Source organism: Aythya marila, assembly GCF_965140915.1.
Source record: "Aythya marila genome assembly, chromosome: 1".
Lineage (NCBI taxonomy): Eukaryota > Metazoa > Chordata > Aves > Anseriformes > Anatidae > Aythya > Aythya marila.
This window is the reverse complement of record NC_139042.1, coordinates 35,900,117-35,921,462: the sequence shown is the minus strand read 5'-3', so window position 1 is coordinate 35,921,462 and position 21,346 is coordinate 35,900,117. Positions and strand designations below refer to the sequence as shown.

Sequence of the window (21,346 nt, the reverse complement as noted above, 5' to 3'; positions counted from 1 at the left end):
AATAAACTTGTACAGATGTGTAATTTTAGCCATACATTCACACATAGTAAAAACCTTTTAGAAAGACTGTTTTCTAGCCTTTACAGAAGAAAATACAATGTACTTGAAATGAAACAATAATAATAATAATCTTTGTTTAATAGAGGAAGCACAACTTTTAGAGAGAAAATATGCATAAAATTGGTTAGCTGACACGTCAATTAAAATATAGTCATTTTAAAACAATACAACTTAAATTTATTATACACAAAGAATACTACGTGATAACATTGATCAAATAGTAGATTCATATAGATAACTAAGAGTTGAGAATTTGTTTGTGTACTTGCCTCAACTATTTTTCTACACGTGCAATTAGCACTCTTTGCATAAGTAGGCATTCATTTGTGCAGGGTTACATATTTTGTACAGACTATGCAGTTTATATCTTTGTATACGATTTGTTATCACATACCCATGTGTCTGCATGAACAGGCCTGATGTTGCTGAGAAGCACCTCTTCATAATTTCCATAATCACAGAACTTAACAACTGCAGTTGTCCCAGAAGAATGGAGAGCTTCAATTTCTGCCCGGTAGAACTTAAAAGAGAAATTTTCAAAGGTAATAAATAGCGTGAAAACAGCCTTTTCATTTTCACTTTCTCCTCTACTCCCCACCTGGGTCAGCATTAAGTTTTGAGTAATATTTGTACCAGATACTTATATATTAAACTTCTGCATGGCCCATGACTGCAAGGACAGGGGCTGTGTATTTAGATTATTCATTGAAAACATGTGCTGCTTATGACATTAGACTGAACATTTATAAGACTTTTTTTAAAGGTCAAATTAATCATTAATAAAAATGCTGTTGTATACGTGAAGTGCTACTGTAAGACTTTTTTTTTTTTTTAAATGCCTGATAGGCACCTGCTTATATATATACACTATACATACTGATACCTATTTTAGCACATACTAAAATATGATAAAATTGCTCCTTCAAAAAGTCTTCATTTTTCAGCACACTATTTCATTTTTGTGACATCTGCAAACTGATTTATATAAATATATGAAGATATTCAGTCACTTTATAACTTACTGAACACAAAGAAATCATTATCTCCTAAGACGGTTAAACTCAGTACTGTATTTTATCACACTAGTTCAAAAACTGTCCTAGATGCAAGCAGCAGCTTTTATTATACCCATCAAAAAAATACTCTAATGCACTGAATACTTTTCAGGCAACAGTTTCGCACCTACTTATTTTGCAAGTTTCCAGAATTTCAGTACTCATCTATCAGCAATACAAAGTACTTCTCAAAACAGGAAAAAAAAACTTAATATATTTTTATATTTCAAAATAGTTCATCCACCCAAGATATACATTCTTATTTGATAGAAATAAAAAAAAAAAAAAAAAAACTTTTCTTTAAAGAATTAAAAAAAAAAAAAAATTAAAAGGAGAAGATGATGAAAGGCAAGCCTTTTGCCATAAAAGAAAGCTCATTAACTGGAAAAACAGCTGAAGAGGAAGTATTTAAGCTTTTAAAAATTAGTAAAACAGAACTCTCATGCAATATAATTAATTTGTTCCACAAATTATGCAGCTAAATTCTTTGGTCTACTGGTGATAATAAAAAGCAATCCTTCTGCTGTCTTCTTTCTGCAATGACTGAAACAAAAGAAATATTTTTGTTGTTGTTGTTTCTTAACAGTACTGTTCCTGCAGAATGGGTTTCCCTTGCAGTAGTGAGGGCTGCACACCGACTTATTCTACAAGAAATCTACCATCCGTCTACTATTACAGACTGTTCTGGATAGCAGAGCATCTTGGTTTTTGTTCCTTGGAAAATAACATGGGCTGCTAGATCCATGTTCATTCCTTCAAATTTTAGGCACTTGGATGAAATGTTTTAATTACAAGCTCAGTCGCCACATGTGACAGAAACAGTCACCTTGGAGACGACTTAATTTAAGCACTTTTGGGAAATGAATGCAAGCCATATCTCATTAAAATAAAACAAAACAACAACAACAAAAAACGGAACAGGAAGCTAGCCACAAAGCACAATACACAGCTATGAACAAAACCCCATGTCTTTGTGCTGGTGTGCTAAGTCTCCCCTCCAGCATCTAAGAAAACATTGAAGATACAACTTGAAATAGTTGTTATTTTGTAAAGGCATACCTTGTTGTCTTCCCAATAAAGAGCGAAACATTCATCCCCAGGTCTCCAGCTTTTTCCATACTCCATGTGAATCGATGGTTCCATTATTTTCTCTGGTTTGATAGGCCCCGATCTCCTTTTGGGTCCAGTGTTGTAATACAAAATTTTATCATCATAAGATGGAATCGTAGTGGGTCCTGATGATTTGATAGGACCTACACGTCTTCCTTTCTGATGATGTTCCGTATCTCCATTTGGTACAGCATTAAAATTATCAGTTCTACCAGGGTTTTGGTAATCGTTGTTTACACCAAAATGTTGCTCATTTTTTACCATAAAGGTTTCGTTATTTATTGTTCGTGCCTTCCTATCACAAAAGTTTTCAGAATTGTGTATTTGGTTTTCCCTTTTCCCACGTTTCTGGTTATTGTTGTCCATAGTATCTTGAGCAGCAGAGTTCTCCTTGAGTTCTGTGAAGGACACCCCTTTTCCTATTCTGTTCTGCATGTTGTTATCCCTTTTTTTAAAAGAATTATCACTCTGGTGAGCGGCTATGGGATAACCCATATCCTTTGGCCTATCATTTCTAGGATAATGTCTGTCACTTTTAATTTTTTCATCTGTCCAATGCTCTAAAGAGCTATGCCTTTCAGGACCTCTGTTTCTGGGTAACCCCCCACTTTCCAAAGCCTGCCTTGAATTTTGAAAATCTCTTTGAAAACGAGGGGGCTTCTCATTCCTTGGCTGTCTCATATCATTGCGAGGAATATGTCTTGAATGATTTTCTCTGATGCCATTCTGTTCTGTAGTCATAACTTTGGGCTGTATTTGATGTGGTGGCTGAAATTGTAATTTTGGTTCTATAAAGAAAAAAAATATTTTAATTATTAATATGCTTCATATAAGCGTAATTTTAGACCCTAACTGATAAATCAGCAGTAGAAAAGTAAGCAGTATTTAACTTTGTGACACAGAAATGGAATTGTACAGACAAATTTAGCAGACATTTGAACTGTAATTTTTTGTTACTGGAAGACATAAGTACTGCCAAGACAAGTGTGCGTGTGAGTTATTATTAAATGAGTAACAACCACTTCAGAGAGGAAAAATAGAATTCCAGGGCGAAGAAAGGAAGAGGAAGGAAAATGAGGGGGAAAAAATACTTGTCATGTGAATTGAAATTTTCTGTAAAAATAACTTGTTAACAGCTATTCAGCATTAAAGGCAACAACTAGAAGTGATGAAATGAACACAGCAGACAACCTAGACATAATGGGAAGAGTAACAAAGTCCAGAACCGTGACAACCCTAATCAATGAGCCATAGCAGGAACCGCTCGAGTGTTACCTTCAAGAGATTCAGCCAGAACTCTAACTGATGATAAGGAAAACATAATTATCATGGACTTTATGAGACAGAGCAAACTTTTCACTGGATGTTGGGCAGGGCTGGAGAGAGGTGAGCAGGACAGAAAGATCATGGAGCTCTGTGAAGCTTAGCATGACTACAATCCTGATAAACATTTTACTGCAAAATTTGACATTGAAACCTGTGGTTTTTACATATGTAAAATGTAAATTTTTGTAAATTTTTATATTACTCAAAAACGAGTTTGATAAATGTTCAATTTCTTTTAAAATTAAAAGATTACTTTTTAAATCCATAAAATGTATTTGTTGGTTGTTTGCTTTTTTTTAAAAAAAAAAAAAAATAATAATAAAGTCTTCCTCATAAGTTTAGAAATCTACCTCTTATCTATCCTTGGAAAGTGGAACATGAAAATATAGTGGTTTTTTGTTTTCTATCTGTAATTTTTCTGCAAGAATCACTGTTTAACTTTCCCACTTCTGTATAATACACAGGAATCTTCTCAATTCAGTTTCTTCTAGAAACGTTTCTCTTCCTAATTAATTCACAAGTCTCCATTCATGACTTTATTCATTTACACATCTTGGTATAAACTGGTAGTAAAATCCTTGCACTTCCACTCTTCCTATTTTCATCTTAAGCAGCAGTCACTAACTTTCATGTGTATTCCTCACGTTAATTACAGATTAAATGACTGAACTGCTTGACGACTTTCGAGTGCCTACTTCTTCACAGACACTCAGAACAAAGCATCAGACACTAAGAAGTCATCAAACACTCAAGTACTCCTGGCTTTCCAATGCCACGAACATTACTGCTGGTACACATCATTAAAGTTGTAAAAAATTCTAAAATGCTTCATTGTAAATCTTATTGTTTAATATTGTACAATATGAAATTCATTAAAAGAAGTCATTGACAGAGCAAAAGTTGTTCCAACAACAGAAGTAGAAATAGGCTGACTAGAATAGGCTGTTTGGACATTTTAATATTTTGCTGGTTGGCATGATTTTAGAATTTAAATCTTTCATCTGCAAACTTTCATCATTTTCGCAATTAAGAAGCATTTACTGAGATGGGTGTTCACCTCAGACAGCACAAGGACTACTTACAATTGCAAGACAATCACAAACCATGCAGGGCAGTTATTATCATACTTCCAGCTTTTCCTCAATGCATTAACTATACACGTTTTCTGTTGTAGCTGGAAAAAATCCCCTGAAATTTCTGTTCAATTTCACAGCATCTAGCAAGCAATTTTAGCTATTGTGTAGCCACCTTAACAAAACTACATAGTCTTACTAGCCACCAAAAAAATCTGGATATAGTAGATCTCTGAACAGCACTTTGATTCAATGGAGTGTGAAATTGCCTCCCCAAAATGGCCAGTTGAATGACAGAGGAACATTTAGGGTATTTGCCAGTTTCCAATAAGAAGTTACAAGCATTCTCAGATGAGACCATATTTTCTGTCTTTAGAAAAGCAATAACCTTCATAATTTAAAAAGTAGTAATTCAGAACTCAAATGCTATTCACCTACTTAACATAATTATGTGCAAAATAGAACCTTAAGAAACAAGTTTCATTTAAAGTTATGAGACCCACTATTCCCCTAAGAAGCATGGAGATTTAAAACAGTGTAACAGCTATGAAAAAAAAAAAAAAAATATATATATATATATATATATTTAACTGTTGACATGAATACCTCCACCCAGAATTAAGTAGATACTCCATGAGTTCACGTAATCTGTTTTTCAAGCAACGGAAATTTTAGCAGTATGTTACTATGTTAATGATTTATTTAACAACAGGAAATTTCTAACTTACTAATTGCAAGTAAACAGTAGGACTAGTGGACATTCAAATTAGTTATTGATATCCAACATAATGTGATCACAATACAAAAGCAACAAGCTTACTTTAAAGGATGTCTGATTTTTCAGTTACAGAATGCATTTTAAATAATACGGAAAAAAATCAAGTAATACTAAATGTTAGGCACTTGGAAAAAGATTAGACAATTTCTTAACAGTGAATGTACACATTTTTTTCTAGGCCTATTTACTGTGACACGTGAAAGCTGCTCACAGAACACTTGACATTTTCCAACTCTAACCTCCAGACGCATCAAATCTGATGTTTTCTACAAAGATTCAGCTATTATGGTAAAAATGCACTAGCTTCTCCGTGGACTACATCATACACAGCAGTCCTGAATTACCAGGACATGCCAATCTATCACTTAACATTCAAAAGTAATCCGTCTACGAACAAAAACTGTCAAATGACAGTAAGTGTTACTTGGTCAATAGCAGTCAATGGAAAAGCCTCAAGATAAAAATATTACAGGTTCTTCACAAAGATGGGTTGCCTGACCGAGTAGGTCTGACTGAGTAACTGAAAAGAATCTTAGGGATTCTAGAAGAAGTGAAGTGATGAAAGAAGTTATTCAGACATCGTCTCCGCTAGTAGCAGCAGCTGATTTTCACAGCATAGCTGAGGTTGGACCTTGAGAGGTCCTCTGGTCCAACCCCCTGCTCAAGTAGGGACACCTGGAGCCACTTGCCCAGGACCACATCCAGATGGCTTTTAAAATCTCCATGGAGAGAGAATCCACAACCTCTCTGGGCAACCTGTGGCAGTGCTCAGTCACTCTCAAAGCAAAGCGCTTCTTGTCATTTAGAGGAAACCTCCTTTGTTTTGGTTTGTGCTCATAAGCCTCCTGTCATGTCACTGAGCACCACCAAAAGGAAGAGCTTGGCTACATCTTCTTTGCAAGCCTCCTTCAGGGATTTACATACTTGGATGAGATTTCCCTCGTCTTCCTTAGGCTGAAGAGTCACAAGCCCTCTCAGCCTGTTCTTACCCCACCTCCAACAAACTACTAGCCAAAGTTCCCAGGAAAGTTCCTACAGAACAGTAACAAACACATTAATTTGGCATTTAGCACGAAGATTTGGTCTGCTATCCCGTCAAAGAGGGAGATGCCTCAGCACCGTCATTATCATTATAACCTGAAGTTGGGGAAAGCGGTCTGGAAGAAGTCCATTTCAAAATTAATGACAAGGCTTTTGTCTTCTCTTGGGTAGTTTTAATTTACCCAGGAGAAATGGTAGCAGTCTTCTCAAAACTGTCACTCAGTTATTTTAGCCATTTTCGCATTTGCATGTGATGATTTATATATTAAGACTGCACAGAGCCACCACAATTCTCTCGCCTACAAGCAACCAGCAGGACCTGCTGCAGCTGGAAACCTCAGCCAATGCAATTTAAACACCACCACCCTATGTGCAATGGGTTTTCAGAAGTACACTTTCCTGTAGCTCTCTCCTGTGGATTTTTTTCATGTTTAATGAAGTGGTTAAACTCAAAAACAGTGGCCTTTCCTACACCAGTGGCAATGATATGGGTTTTTTCCTCCAATGGGAATTCTGTTTTTATGCATACCTTTATGAAAGCACATCTTTAAGACACTTACTCCCAGAGCAAGTTTTACCTCAAATCAGCCAAAAGGCTCAAAAATTAGAGGAAAATTAATAACATATTAATGTAGTAACCCTAATGTATTAATACTACATTAATGTATTAACCCTAATGACATACCTCACGTCAATTATGACACCTTATGTAAACTCCAGTTTACTCAAGAGTTTTGTTTGTCAAGTTACATAAAGATCAACATTATTGTTTCTAAACTACACTATTTGGGAATATATAAAGCACAGTGGAATAAAGCATGAAAAAGATAGTTGAAGTTAGATAATATACGCCAGCCCAAAATTGTCCAAAAAAAAAAAAGTTAGCATACTAAAAACCAAACAAAAAAAGCCTATGTACTACATATCCTGGTTTATCTCAAGCAAAACACTTAAGTAGGAAAAGGACAGAAATTCTAATTCAAAAGTACATAAACGCCTTTAGCCTTTGGACAACTCTGAGGCTGGATCCCCAAGTGTTTGAGTGCACGTCTTGCTGCTTGTGACAAATGTTCACTCTCCACTAGTCGTATTTCCTCTGAGACATCTCCGAGCAAATGGTTAAGAATAATACAAGACAGTAAAAAATCTGTGTCAAAAATCTGTTATAAACCCTCCTATATGGTCAGCACCTCCTTTGTCACGCATCTTCTGCGGACAACACTGGTAGCCAAGAACGTAAGGGTTACTGCAGCTAAATTAAGTGGGATGCTCATATCTTGTGTAAAGCAATAGCCCATGTGATAGTGATGTTACACATCACTCAAACCACTAAAATGCATTGTCTGCAATTATGGAATGCATATCTGAAGAAGAGAACTGATAAATGGGTTTGCTTGGAAAAGAGAAAAAGCAGTCTGAAAGAATAAGGCCTTTAATGAGAAACTAGGAAAGCTCAATCCACACAGAGCTAACACAACTGATGGATAACATACAAGTCAATTATATTTTATAAATGCCTATTAGGAAAACAAATTCTGAAAGCTCTCTTTAACAAGAAAGGCGTATTATTATATGACAGTTAGAAGCTAAGCATAGAAAAATCAGATTAGAAAAAAGATTGATTTTCTAAATGCTGATCTTAATTGCTCAAGCAATTAACCTTGGAATAAAATTATTTCACCACCTTTAAATCCCAACTGCATGTTTAAATTTGTATTTCAGTCAAAGCCTAACTATTGTCGCAAGAAACACAGACTACAGCCTAGGACTTGCTCCCACCTCCTAAAGAGCCCTTATTAAAAGAATAGATAGACGTGCCACCTCTAGCTTGCTTTTTCTGTCATCCTATTATTTTTATTATTATTTTTGCTGCACAGAAGATTCATTTTAACAGCAAGAGCATGAAACATCCACACTGAGCACAGCACCTCCCTTGGGAAGACTGTGCAGAATTGCCTCTTCAATCTGAAACTGCAAATGTTTTGGCCTGGGTCAATGATATGACCAAAAAAATTATGTTTATCACCAACTATACCAACTAATGATAAAAAATCATTTCAAAGTTAATCTTTTCTTGAATCACTCAAAGGTGTAGCTGTGTCTGCCAGAAGTTTCTGGTTTTTAGCAGGTGGAAACACCAGCTTGTTCTCTGTCCTCAAGAACCACAGAGAGATACAATATTGAAAATATGCCTGGTCCTAAGCACTTTGTCTGGTCTTCCTTAATTCTACAGTCAGAGCTCTTGGCACTGTTTTGTTCCCCCTGAAATCCCTGTGCTTACCTATTTGAGTTGGCAGAGATGGATGAACTATTCCTTGTAACCAAAGAAAAACAGGAAGAAGATTAATGGAAAAATCTTTGTGTTCAGTAGCAGAAATAATTTAAGTACAAGCAAAGAAGTTTCCAGCAATTTTTGTCTACTTTTTTTAATCTCTCACAGTCATCTGGTTTCTCTGTCCACACAAAACTCAAGCTAGTTAAATTTAACACAAAGTTTTTCACAGGTGGCACCAATCACTGAGTTAAAAATAAATAATAAATAGATCTGCAGTAGAAGCTTTTTTTTTTTAAAGAATTCCTTGCATTTCACTTAAATGAAGAACGCTTCCTAAATACTATGTCTTACAATTAATGAACTAGCAGATCATGCAAGAGTCAGATATTTAATTGTACCTTCTGACAGCTACAATAGCTTAAAAATAATATTTCTGTTAAAAAAAAAAAAAAAATGAAGACATCAAAAACACATGATACCACAGTGCAAAAGATCCAACACACCTTATTTTCACTAATTCGTGCGTGTTAAATAACCAAGCAAGATACAAAACTGTTTTGATTTATAAGTATTTTTCTGCTTGGTCTAAATCCAAGTAGGCAAAGCTGCCAAATCAATGATAACAAATCAAGCAACTGGTTTGCAGTACCTGCTCACAAACAGAAGCACCTAGCTTGGTTACTGATAATTCAGAAGTGATTTTAGAAATTCTCAACAATGAGCAGGAAGTACTGAGGTTTCAGAGGGAATGAGAAAAGCAAAGAGACATACAGAGAAGAGCAAATCAATCCTCTCTGTGCTTGAGAAGAAACCATTTCTCTTTTTAGACACTTTCTCCCTAGATCAAATAAGCCATTTTTGAAGAAAACGTGCTACAACACCAAATTAAAAATATTTATCCCAGTTCAGCAAAACTGTCTTTTGGTTTTGCTTCTGTATAGGCACTCAATCAGTTAGAAGGAACTTAAATCTGCCTGAAAGATAAAGAAGCCTAACACCAGTGATGATGATGAAGTGGCCGTTCCAGTTAATCACATGCTCCTGAACACACGCTTTAGTGTAAGGGTAAATAGTGCACACCCACGTACAAAAGCACTGTCCCTAAACAAAGAACCTCTATCAACATCTGAAAAACAAACTGGGCTTTTAGAGACCATATTGGACAGCAATGCACCAGAGATACTGCAGAACAATTAACTTTTTTTTTTTTAAACTCAGTGGAAGCTGTATTCTGTGATTCTACATAAAGACAGCAAAACCTGCCTGCCTGGGCCTTCCTTAGTACAGCTGCTCTCAGAAAATAAACAAAGGGACCCGTTACTGGGTAATGCTACATGTAATGTTACATGTTTAGTTGTTTCTAGCAGTTCCTCCAAGGCATCTTCTACTACTACTACTTTTTTAATACCAAGGGAAGATTGAATCCCAGAATGGTCTGGGCTGAAAGGGACTTTAAAGATCATCTAATTCCAAACCCCTGCCACGGGCAGGGACAACAACAGATACACGTCTCTACTGCAAACTTACAGTATCAAATGAAATGAAAAAGCAGCTAGTAACATACACACCCTGTTTCCTGCAAATGCTTGGACACCCACTGCATGAAGAAAGAAATCAGAGTGGTATAATCACCCCAGATATATATCAGGACACTGCACACAATTAATACTTGTGTCATCTCAGCTTGGAAGGAACTAGTTAAAAATTTAAATAAGAATATTTTCAATGACAACAGAGGCATAAAAATGGCAGAGAAGTAATATGTTCAATAAATGGTTTTCTAAGAAATGTTTGAATTCAAACTGCACAGGTTTTCCTCAGACTTGGCAAAGAAAAATAGGGCTTCTGAGACAAAAAAAAACAAAACCTGTAATTCAGCATACGCCGATGCTTTTCTTGAAAAATCCATCTGAAGGGCAGTCTGCAAGATAAATTAAACTCTGGCATAAAAACAGAGGATTACTCCCATGGGATTCACACACTCAGTAAGGAAAATAAAAACTGACCAAATGAAACTGAGCAACCAGTGTACAGCTCAGTGACTTCCCAATAACAGGAAGAAAAGTGATTATTATTTCTTCAGAAGGGAAAAAAGGCTTTTTTTTTTCCCCCAAATAATCAGAACATGGTTTAAACTTCAAAAATGGTATCAAATTCTGTTTTTGTTTTTTTTTTTTCCTCCAAACAGCATGACCTCCAGAGAAGGACACCACATCAAAAATTATAATTCATAAAATGATTTTTACAAGTATTTAAAAAAAAACCTGCATGCCATGTTACAAAATATGTTACATTTTTGGCAAGTGAGCTTGGAGTCTAAGTTTCCTCAGAATTGTATTTTTCTTCCTACAATGTTTATGAAAACATTTTATTTTTAGTTAAGAGGAAAAAAATTACACAAAAGTGGAGTGTATCTATGCTTAAAACACATAAATGGAGATTATAAACCAAAGTATAAATGCTACTGTAGGCATTTTTTCTAATCAAAACCCACTATGCTTTAATACACCACAGAACATTGCCTACATATGTGCCAAATCCTAAGAATCATTAAACTCCTGCTAAGCAAAAACTATCAATCAGCAATATCATTTTAAAAGAAGCAATTCACTCCTTTCATAGTTCTTGCTAAAATACTATTACTTACTTACTGTTAAATTACTGACAATAAGAAAGGCTTACAACCCACAGGGATTATATCTATTATTTTTCCTTTAAATGTCTTCAGCCATACATAAAAGCCTTCTCTCAAGATATCTTCTCTCTAATCTCTTGGATAAGATAAACACAAAACTTTTCCAAGGAAAATCAATTTGTGTAACGAGAAAGAAAAATTACTACCACTGTTTCTATTTCTATTCATCATAGAAATCTAATTCATCTTTGGTAAACAAAATGAGTTGCCAGAAACAGATCTCAAGCCTAATTCCCCACACGTGCTTTTGAAAATGTGATCACGTCAGCCTATGCAGCTTAAAGTTTTCATTTCTAACTCAGTAATTATTCTTAAATACAAATACACAATTAACAACTAACCATAAATTCACTGTTGTACCAAAAGATGAATATTTTACACATTTTAATACACATAAACTACAAAAATAACACATTTAACAAAAAGTTCTCTGATTCAACTAACCAAAGCAGTGATGTTCTGCTTGTCTTTGAGGTGCAGGTGCCAACTGATTTTATGGCTGTTCATGCTTTTTGCAGCAAATCTCGAACACAGCAACATTTCAGTAATTTGCATCCACACTGAATGGAAAAGCTATTTCACATACAAATTAAGTGCCTCTTTCAGTGTACATGCAACCTCATTAACTTTAATCAGTGTATATACCTTAGAGAAAAAATATTCCCACTGGTAAATTACAAAAAATGTCTTTTACTTATAAATTGTAGCCATGCAGTCTCGGTCACAGAGATTACGGAAGGCTCCAAATCAACATACCGAAAAGCACCATTCATTTCTAAAAAAGTATATAAACTTCTGTTTCATTTAAACTTTGCTTTTGAGTTGCAAACATATTTTTCATTTGAAGAATTTCCAAGCTGTAGGAAAAGCTTCCTTGCTTCAGGTGTTCTGAGTCTTTTAATGTTTCCACTATAGTACTAGTAGTACTAGTGCCAAATTAAGAGCAGGAACAGAAAACTGATTTATTATTATTATTGCTAATATTTTAAAATCAATAGCACAGGTCAAATTTCTAGTCAAAGAGAATCCATACTGTTTGATTTACCAAATAATGGAACTCAGGTCTTCATTTGCAAATCAACAATGGTCTCATGCTAGAAGTATGTCAGCAGAACTCTTAAGACATATATTGGGAACTGCAGCAACAAGCCTGTCAACATACCCAAGTATGTTTCGGCATTGCCATTTAACTGTTCTTTAATTTTACTTGCTTTTATGTCCCTTTTCCTTGTTTGCAGTTTTCTGGATACATTTAACAGCTAACAGCTTTAACCTTTACACCAAAAATTTAACATCAACATCTCCAAACTCAAAAAAATCTGTTGACCACTTTACCTTAGACATCATACGTATCTACAATAACTGCACTTGTATATATACTTTTATATAAACACACACCTACATATATACCTATATATACCTATATATTTTCAAATGTCAATTGGATAAATTAATGCTTAATAAATTCACCGTTTTCCTCCCAGAATTCAGCAATTCCTCTCAATACAAATTAAGTATCCACCAGCTGGCTCTGTGTAAGATTAGATTTATTTTTTTTTTTTATGTATTTATTATTAGTTACTTGTCCTTCATCATAATTTCTACAAATTCCAAAACAGTGTGTCATTTCTCTTCAGACAGAAGTCACGCCTTGCCAAAAATTACTGGAGATACTGGTGAAAAGCAGCAGTATGCCCCTTTGAAAAAGGCAATACACGAAATTTGATTACACAAAGCACTTCTAAATCTACAGTGTAAGAAACCAGTTTCAAATAGCTGTGAAGAGTAAGCTATTTGGATCAGACCTGAAGGCTGAATTTCCCTAAACATTTAGTATATTCTGTCCATCCTGATTTTATCATACTCTCATCCTTTAAGGACATTAAGTGCCTCTATTTATTCTCTCACAATTTTAACAGCCTTTAATCAGTGAGACGGTTTTGACTGCATGCACTTCATTTTCAGTTATTGACAGAATGCTTGCTGTATACAGCCTGGCTTCTTCCAGAAAAAAAAGGCAACTAAGAGTTTAAACTACATGTAGATGAAAAAACAATATAGGAAGTTCATTAATATTATCAATGGCCATTTAGTAGTTCCCAGGTAGAATACAGCTCTATTTTTTTCATTAGCATTGGAAACATGACTTAGGCGAGTTGGAGGATAAAGTTATTATATTGACATTTACTGTATATCTGTCACTTATAAAATTCTGCCATTTTTTACTAGCATTTCTTATGTTTGTGTCATTAACTATTTCTGAAATTATCAATCATCTCTTAAACACTACATCTTGCCCATTCATCAGGTGTAGGGAAAAACAGGAACAAATATTGCACATTTTTAAAGAAATCTTCCAGGACAGTATTCAACAAAATAATTAGGAATCACTACAGTAGGAAAACAGAACTAAAAAGTGTTTCCATCATTAAATATTTTCTTTTTAGTTTTTTCATGACCACCACCTTCTGTTCAGTTTTCATCTTTTACTACAAGCCTATTTTTCACTTTTTTTTTTTTAAATCCAGTGAAAGTAAACAAAGCATTATTAACAGACAACAAAGACTGCATCAGAACTCAATTTGAAATCATTATATATAAATGTTGAGATCCCTAAGTGCACTCATTCATTAGAAAACAACGGTTCATACAAAATAATACAACATTTATTTCACCCTTCAGGGAAGTGTTATTTGATAGGGAGAAAAAAATTACAACTCCATCACAAAACTTCATGTTAAATAATGGAAGCAGACATTTTCATTTCACACTGCCTACTGAAACATCTCCAAAGCCATACACAAAATAACAAATTATCTCCTTTTATTACTCAGCTTACTGTGAGTTGTACTTTAATATTACAGCAGCCTCTAGAGACCTCAAGAGGTATGAAAAATCAACTTTTTTTCTTTTAATGCATCTGTCTGTTAAAGCTTCTGAAGTATAGAATGATTTAGACATAAACAAGCATACTGATTCATAGACTACATTCGTGTATGGCTTCTTAAGAAGGAAAAGGAAATTAAACTAAAAACCCAGGTCTTCTAAGAGATTATTTGTCTTCCTTCTTTCAATATTCCTTCCTTTTGTTCAGTCCCTACAGTTATTAAACGTGAAAACAACGAGAAAATGGTTGTTTAATATTTTAATAGCAAAAAGGTGGGGGTTTGTTTTGATTTTGTCAGACAAAGGGAACACAAAAACAATTGAGCATATTGCTATTACTAAATTCTAAACTGAGTGCCACACAGAATGTGTTGTTTATAAGCTCAGGAAGGAAGATTGGTGTTACCAGTTTTTCCTTTAAGTTTGAACACGAAGAAAAGCCCATTAAAGTTGCAAGTGCCTTCATCAAATTAGATTTGATAAGTGGGATTTATCCCACTTAATTTCAAAATTACTAACTTCTAAACACCTAAGCCTGAAATAAACAGCCTAGATTTACTTTTATTTTATTTTTTTTTTTTTAACCTTGGCTTTTGACAGTCAAGAGAGAAATACAAACTACCACACTGAAATTTTTTTGACCTTTTTTCAAAGGAGAGCAAAAGCACTCCGTTTTTTACTGCTGACTGCAACAGAACTTCTAGGAGCCACCTTCTAAATGACCAAGTTAGAAAAAAGAATGCCACCAGCTCTGCCCAATATTAGTTCCAGATGCATCAATTTCAATGACTTACCCTCTACTGTTAGAGTACCCATTTTGGATTCTAAGAAATCAAACAATGTGCTTGGTGCAGACGGTCTGGCGTTTCCTAGCTCTTCTTCGTCTTCAGGTCTTATTCGGCCTCGGCCCTTTCCTTTACCTGTAAGGGTAAAAACCAGTTATTTGGGGGGTGAGGGAGGAGGAAAATAAGTATCTACACTTTTTAAAATTATTATTATACTTAAATTATAAAATGTCTGTATTCCCCATCTTAAAAACAAAAACTATCACTGACAAAACAGATGCAGATATTTTCCATGTAAGGATATTAAAATCTGTGATTTCAAATTCAAAAATTTTGAAAAGGTCATAATACATAATTCTTTTCTAATTATTATGTATTTCTCAGGTTTGCAATGCATTCTAACTTGCAGGAAAACAAATATGTATATATACCTTATATAACTACATTAGTAATGCACTGTAAACAAATTATTTTGCTCATGAACACTTTGTTTTGAAGCATTTCTTTTCAAGTTATACCTCTAGGTGGTGGTCCCTGAAGGGGTTTCTGTTTGCTACTGTTCAGAAGAAAATTTAATGCTGCCTCTAGATTGTTACTGTTATCCATAAGTGCCTGTCTTGCTGCTTCTTTGCTGAAACCCATCTCTGTTATGTGTTTTAGAGCCTTTTCATCAACCTGGAAAGATACACACATAAATTATCATAAATTACAAGAGAGACTTTACAAAAACACTAGATTTGACTTTAATCTTACATTAACTGAAACACTTTTTCACATTTCATAGATAAACTTTTCAGATTTACATATGATATTCACAGACAAGCTTTCCTAGTTCTAAACAACCAGCTGTTAGAGATTTTTTTTCAATTATTTCTGTTTAGTTCACTGACTTTTTGGTTCTAGTATTAGATGGTTTCAAGCAGAAATTCCTCTTTTGTACTTTTTTCTTCACTGTACAAATTTAACATTCTTCAATCAATGTAAAAGGAATCTCTCAAAGCAATACTAGTATAACAACTAGACTTCAGTGAGACAGGAGATATAACAACTCAAATAACTTTCAAAACCATATTTTACTATCCAAAAATTACTGTAATGAGCAAGACATGACTTTGCAGAGCTTGGGTAAAATCCTTATATGCTTGGCTATGTACCCTTCATCCTTCAATGATTTCATGTACCCTTCTTAATTCCCAAATTTAACAATATTCTTTGATCAAATGTCTGCAGATTGAGTAACTGAATGAATAGCAATTAAAAAGGTCTTTAAAGTACAGTGGACTAAAACATAGTATCAATGTCTAACACAGAATCATCATCCCACTTGAATTCTACTTTCAGTTGGCTAAATAACATCTTATTTTTAATAATAGAGTATAATGCTTCCTCATCTGGGTCATTCTCCAAAATTTCTCTGCATGAGAACAAGGGTCCAAGAGAGATAATTACTGGTGCTTCAATATCAGCAAGCCTGCTTCACTCTTCTCCCTCCTGAAGTTAAGTAGCTGCTTTGAGCAAGGAGAGAACTTCTAGTTTACTCTGTATCTCCTCCTTTCAGTAGTAGAAATTCTGTACACAACAGCTATGTTCATCAAAGACCAGCAAGAAATGAGGACTTGCAAATACAGTACCCGTACTATCAGCTGTGGATAAAAAAAGCCTCTTCAATAGGTTACAACTTGAAACCCAAAGGCAAGACAACTTTTCAAATACAAAGAGTTTTTGTGAAAGGAGGTAATATCTGAACTATCCATTGATGTGAAAAACTTTCCCTTCAACTCCATTTACACCATACAGATCTTGTAGGTTCTCTTATAAAAAAAATGAAAAGGCAAAGAAAATTATAGGACATACCCTATTTGTAGTACTATTAAGAGAGAAGGAGGATTGACCTGCACAATTTACTGATTATCTACAACGAAAAAGCAGGAACTACTTCTTTGGTTCTTGTTTTGTAAATAAAGATACAGTGCCTCAGGTTTCTCATAAGGTAACACACAGATGGGATAAAAACCTTTATCCTAGTTTACTGAATTATTATTGTGAAACCTCTTTCAGTCAGTCTGCTTTCATCACTCAAACCAGAATCAATCATTCATTGTTATTGTGTGCGCGCAAATCTCTGTCCTGATTTTTTTTTTTTATAACAGACTTTTTTTTTTTTATAACAAAGACTTTTTCCAAAGACTTTCAGATTGCTGTAGTGAGCAAAATAAACTTCCATGACTGCCAATCTTATACACAATTAATTTAATGCAGTGAATCGAAAGAACTCTTCTCATTTAGCATACAGTTATGAAATACACTGGAATGTGATATTTTAAATTAGGAGGAAGAGTTCAGGTTCTCCAATGGTAACCCACTTTACTCAAAATATAACATTATTTGTGACTATGTCAGCATGACATGTTACTAGAAAAGTATTTCTAGCTTGGTATTTTAAATATCACAAGTACCATGTACTTTTCTCAATGTCAAATGAATGAATTCTTAAAATAAATATTAAATTAATTCAGAAGAAAATCTACACTAAAATATCATTTGATATGGTGAAATCAACGGATGGAAGTCTTCCTGTCTAAAACGATTTGATAAATGTTGACATGCGAAACTGTTGAGCTTATTTCAAGAAAATAAAACTAGACTGCAACGATCTATACCACACATAGTACAGCTCTTCTTTTGTGAGGTTTTAATTTTTACTGGATAATAGGATAATAACACTTTACAAAAATCACATTGAACCTCATACCTGTCTGAGTAAGGTACAAAAGAACACTAACTGTTCTAAACAAACTTCAAAATAAAATCAAATGAAAGCCCTTTTAAAAAGGGTCTTTTATTTTTTTTGTTAGCTTTGTTTTTTAATGGTATGCATGTTTAAAGTTACTATTAAATCTTACACCTTACCAGTTCTCTGTAGACTCCTTCATTTTTTCCCTCAGGTTTCGTTATCTTCTCTTTCTGGAACAGCTCCCTGTTTCGATTCCCTCCAGCATTCACACTCAGATTACTTCTGCTACTACCACCACCTCCTCCAAATGTCTTGGTCTTTAGATAAGCAAAAAAAACAACATTTCAGTAAACTGAACTTATGAAAATATGCCTTAATATTTAGCTAGTACAAGAACTGCAGTAAATTTGAAGCTGCTGTATTTTTTATGCTTATGCTTTGCATCAACAAATAAAGCACTTAGACACACAAAAAATGATGAATTTATTAAATAGGACTTCAACATTTTTCCTCTTTTGACCAAATGAGGCTGTAAAACATGCATATTATTCTAGTTTTTATGAGTTACCAAACAAATCATAATTTCCATTTCCTAAAATGGAAAACCAACAGGGGGCATAAAAAACAGACACATTAGAACAAAACTTCCTAGCTGTTTTACCAGGCTGAACAGAAAGAATCATGGGGTTTTCAGAAATGAAAAAAGCAAATGAATACTAGTAACCTCTATTGCCTACTTTGATCTTGTTAGCTGAATAGCAAAAATCACCTATTTTAATAGGGCTATCAAATCAAAATTATAGCTACAATAAAACATTAGGATGCATTTATTATCTTTATTCAAATAAAAATATACTCAACAATCCAAAAGGACTCTCTGTTTTTGATTCATATTTTCAAGAAAATACATAAACAGAATTTTAAGAAGGCAAACATCAGAAAGCGTTTGTCAGTTAAGAGAGTTAAACTAACAAGAAAAGATCAACTACAGGAAGTAAAATGCTGCAACACATGCATTCTAACCTCCTTGCTCTTTGCTACTTCTGCAATGGCAGCTGTTCTCTGTTTTTCAAATTCATCGTTGTCAGCAGCAGGTTTTACAGTATTTGTCATTTGCAGAGTCTTTCTGCGATCGAGCTCTCTACTGTCGACTTGCACATGAGACACACATTTCTGGTAACACAAAATAAAGATTTAATTAACTCTTCTGTCTACTTTCATTTGCAGAAAAAGAAAAACAAAAACGTATTTGGAGCACAGCTTTAAATAATACAATCACATACATGTACACTGAGTACTAGCTACAGCTATAGCCTTTGCTGCAAACAACTCTGGTCCACCAGAGATGCCAAAAATAATCACTTGTACATTTCCAGCTTATTTCATGATGTAGCTAATATGATTCTTGTAAATACCTTTGTCATTTAAGAGTATAGACGGGTGCCTTCAAGACATTGTAGGAAAAATCAGAGGTCCCATACAACAAAATTTTAAGTTTGCAATCGAGAGAAAAATATTAAATATAAATTGGCACAATGAAATGACAAGATCAAAACCTATGCCCTCCCACCCACCACCTCCTCTTTAAACAAAGTCATTTTTTAGTATCCAGATCATCAAGATGTAAATGTGCATTAATAGTCTATATTTAAATGGAACTACCTCTTCCTAGATATCAGATTTTTTATGAAATGTTTTATGAACTATCATGGCTATAATTTGTAGGTTACAGCTGAATGACAAAGAAATATACTATACCTGCCCAAAAGGCACAAAAGGGGGAGGGCCACCTTCCGTTCCAATATTACTCCTATTGTGTTTTGCTAAACTCTGTAAAAGAAAATTGTTGCGTCAGTCACGGAAACAGAACACTGTGCCAGCTGGACACTTCATGTGGCCTTAAGAAGAGTACACATGTTAACTTGATTAGCAGTTCTTCAGATAAAAAAAAAAAAAAGAACACGCGTAACAGTAAGCATAATCATTATTAATATTTATGGAATAGAAATGCTCTAAATAGCTAGTCAGCAATTGGTAATCTAGACCTGCAAAATACAAGCATTCTCAAATAATATAAATAACTAGTCAACAACAGAAATGAAATGGATTTGTAAGATACTGCTTTAAAATATCTGCTCATAGTCAATGTGTTGTTTCTTTCTTTACAAATCCTGACAACAGCAACAACCTGCACAAGAATGAAATTCATTGGAACTGACATAATGGTATGTGCTAGTTATTTCATACTAAACAGATATATTTGGGTCAGAACAGGACTAAGGGAAGATAGGCCCTTAACGACGATTAAGATGCTTTAAAAAAAAAAATAAATACATTTTTGCATAATGCATTTATCTTCTTCATTTCTTATTGCCCTTTTTGTTGTTATTGTTGACTTTTTTTGTGTGTTAAAACACTGGGACAGTCATGCATGGTTACATACATCACTGTAATATATATTTTAAACTTAACCCTGTATTATAACCTATAACCCTGAGTTACTTAGATGTATTTATTAGAATTACTTATATGCATTTATTATCCTGATGTAAAATTGATTTTATCTCCATCACAAAACTGCAGTATAAACGTCTATATGCTTTACGCCATTATACTACCATATATTATCAAGGAATTTCAAAAGATAACTAAGATATTAATTCAGCTAAGGTTTTACTAAGTTAAGGCTTTTGGCCCACTCTTGAAATTACCCACTTTTATTCCATAAGCAAAGAACATTTTCAGAGTCATCTATGATCATTAAACATATCCAAGGGTAAAAATAAAATAAGTAAACAGACAAACTTTTCTTCACGCCCCACAGTAAAAAAAGTTGATACAACATTCAATAAATTATTCAAAACAAAGCACTTGCAAGTGCAAAAATCATAAATTTTTGCTGCTTTAGCACCAGTTCACTTAAAAGTACCTTCTTCAAATTATGAGCTAAGCAAGGGATGATCACTGGAGCACACCAGTACATTCTTGCTGCTGCTAACTAAACTCGCCCAGTACATTTCATGGGCAAGCTGGTTCCTCGGGGAGGTATTCTAGGTGAAGGGTAAAAAACGCCTCTACAGCCAAGCATGGTACTTCACTACATGGCACTTCACGCATGATTCATTTCACCCAACTTTTCACAGCATCTACAACGTAAATGTCTGTATCTGAGTCAGTGACATCAGGTTCTTTTTAAGAGACAAAGGCAAACAAGGACTGCTAAGGGAATATGTCACCCTTCGGATACCTGACGCCTTAAAACCTGCCTGTTCTTCCCTACTGACTGTAAAATGACTTTAGGGTGACTAAGTCCAATAGGTATCTTACATTATAGACATCATCTGAGGTTAGCGTCACGCATGCTGTCCTTACAACATGAGGCACTGAAGTCTGGCTCTGTAGAAACTATTCTAATCCCTGAAGCCACTGGTGCTAAAACAATACCAAAGAAGAAAAAAAAAAACACTACCACCTGGCCCTTCAAATGAGGTTTAAACAACCTAATTACCCCCAGAACACTGAGAACAC

General features: G+C 34.4%; 1 protein-coding gene across 2 annotated transcripts in view; it reads right to left on the bottom strand.

Moving 5' to 3' along the window:
* TDRD3 (tudor domain containing 3) overlaps positions 1-21,346 on the bottom strand; it is a 103,910-nt gene that overhangs the window by 22,285 nt on the left and 60,279 nt on the right. For both annotated transcript variants that reach the window (XM_082772460.1, XM_082772461.1), the window contains exons 6-12: positions 19,577-19,648; positions 18,842-18,991; positions 17,995-18,135; positions 15,603-15,759; positions 15,094-15,219; positions 2,175-3,013; positions 455-580 (exon numbers count right to left, since the gene is read on the bottom strand). In XM_082772460.1, the coding sequence (XP_082628586.1) occupies positions 455-580; positions 2,175-3,013; positions 15,094-15,219; positions 15,603-15,759; positions 17,995-18,135; positions 18,842-18,991; positions 19,577-19,648 (1,611 nt within the window). The remainder of the gene's footprint in view (positions 1-454; positions 581-2,174; positions 3,014-15,093; positions 15,220-15,602; positions 15,760-17,994; positions 18,136-18,841; positions 18,992-19,576; positions 19,649-21,346) is intronic.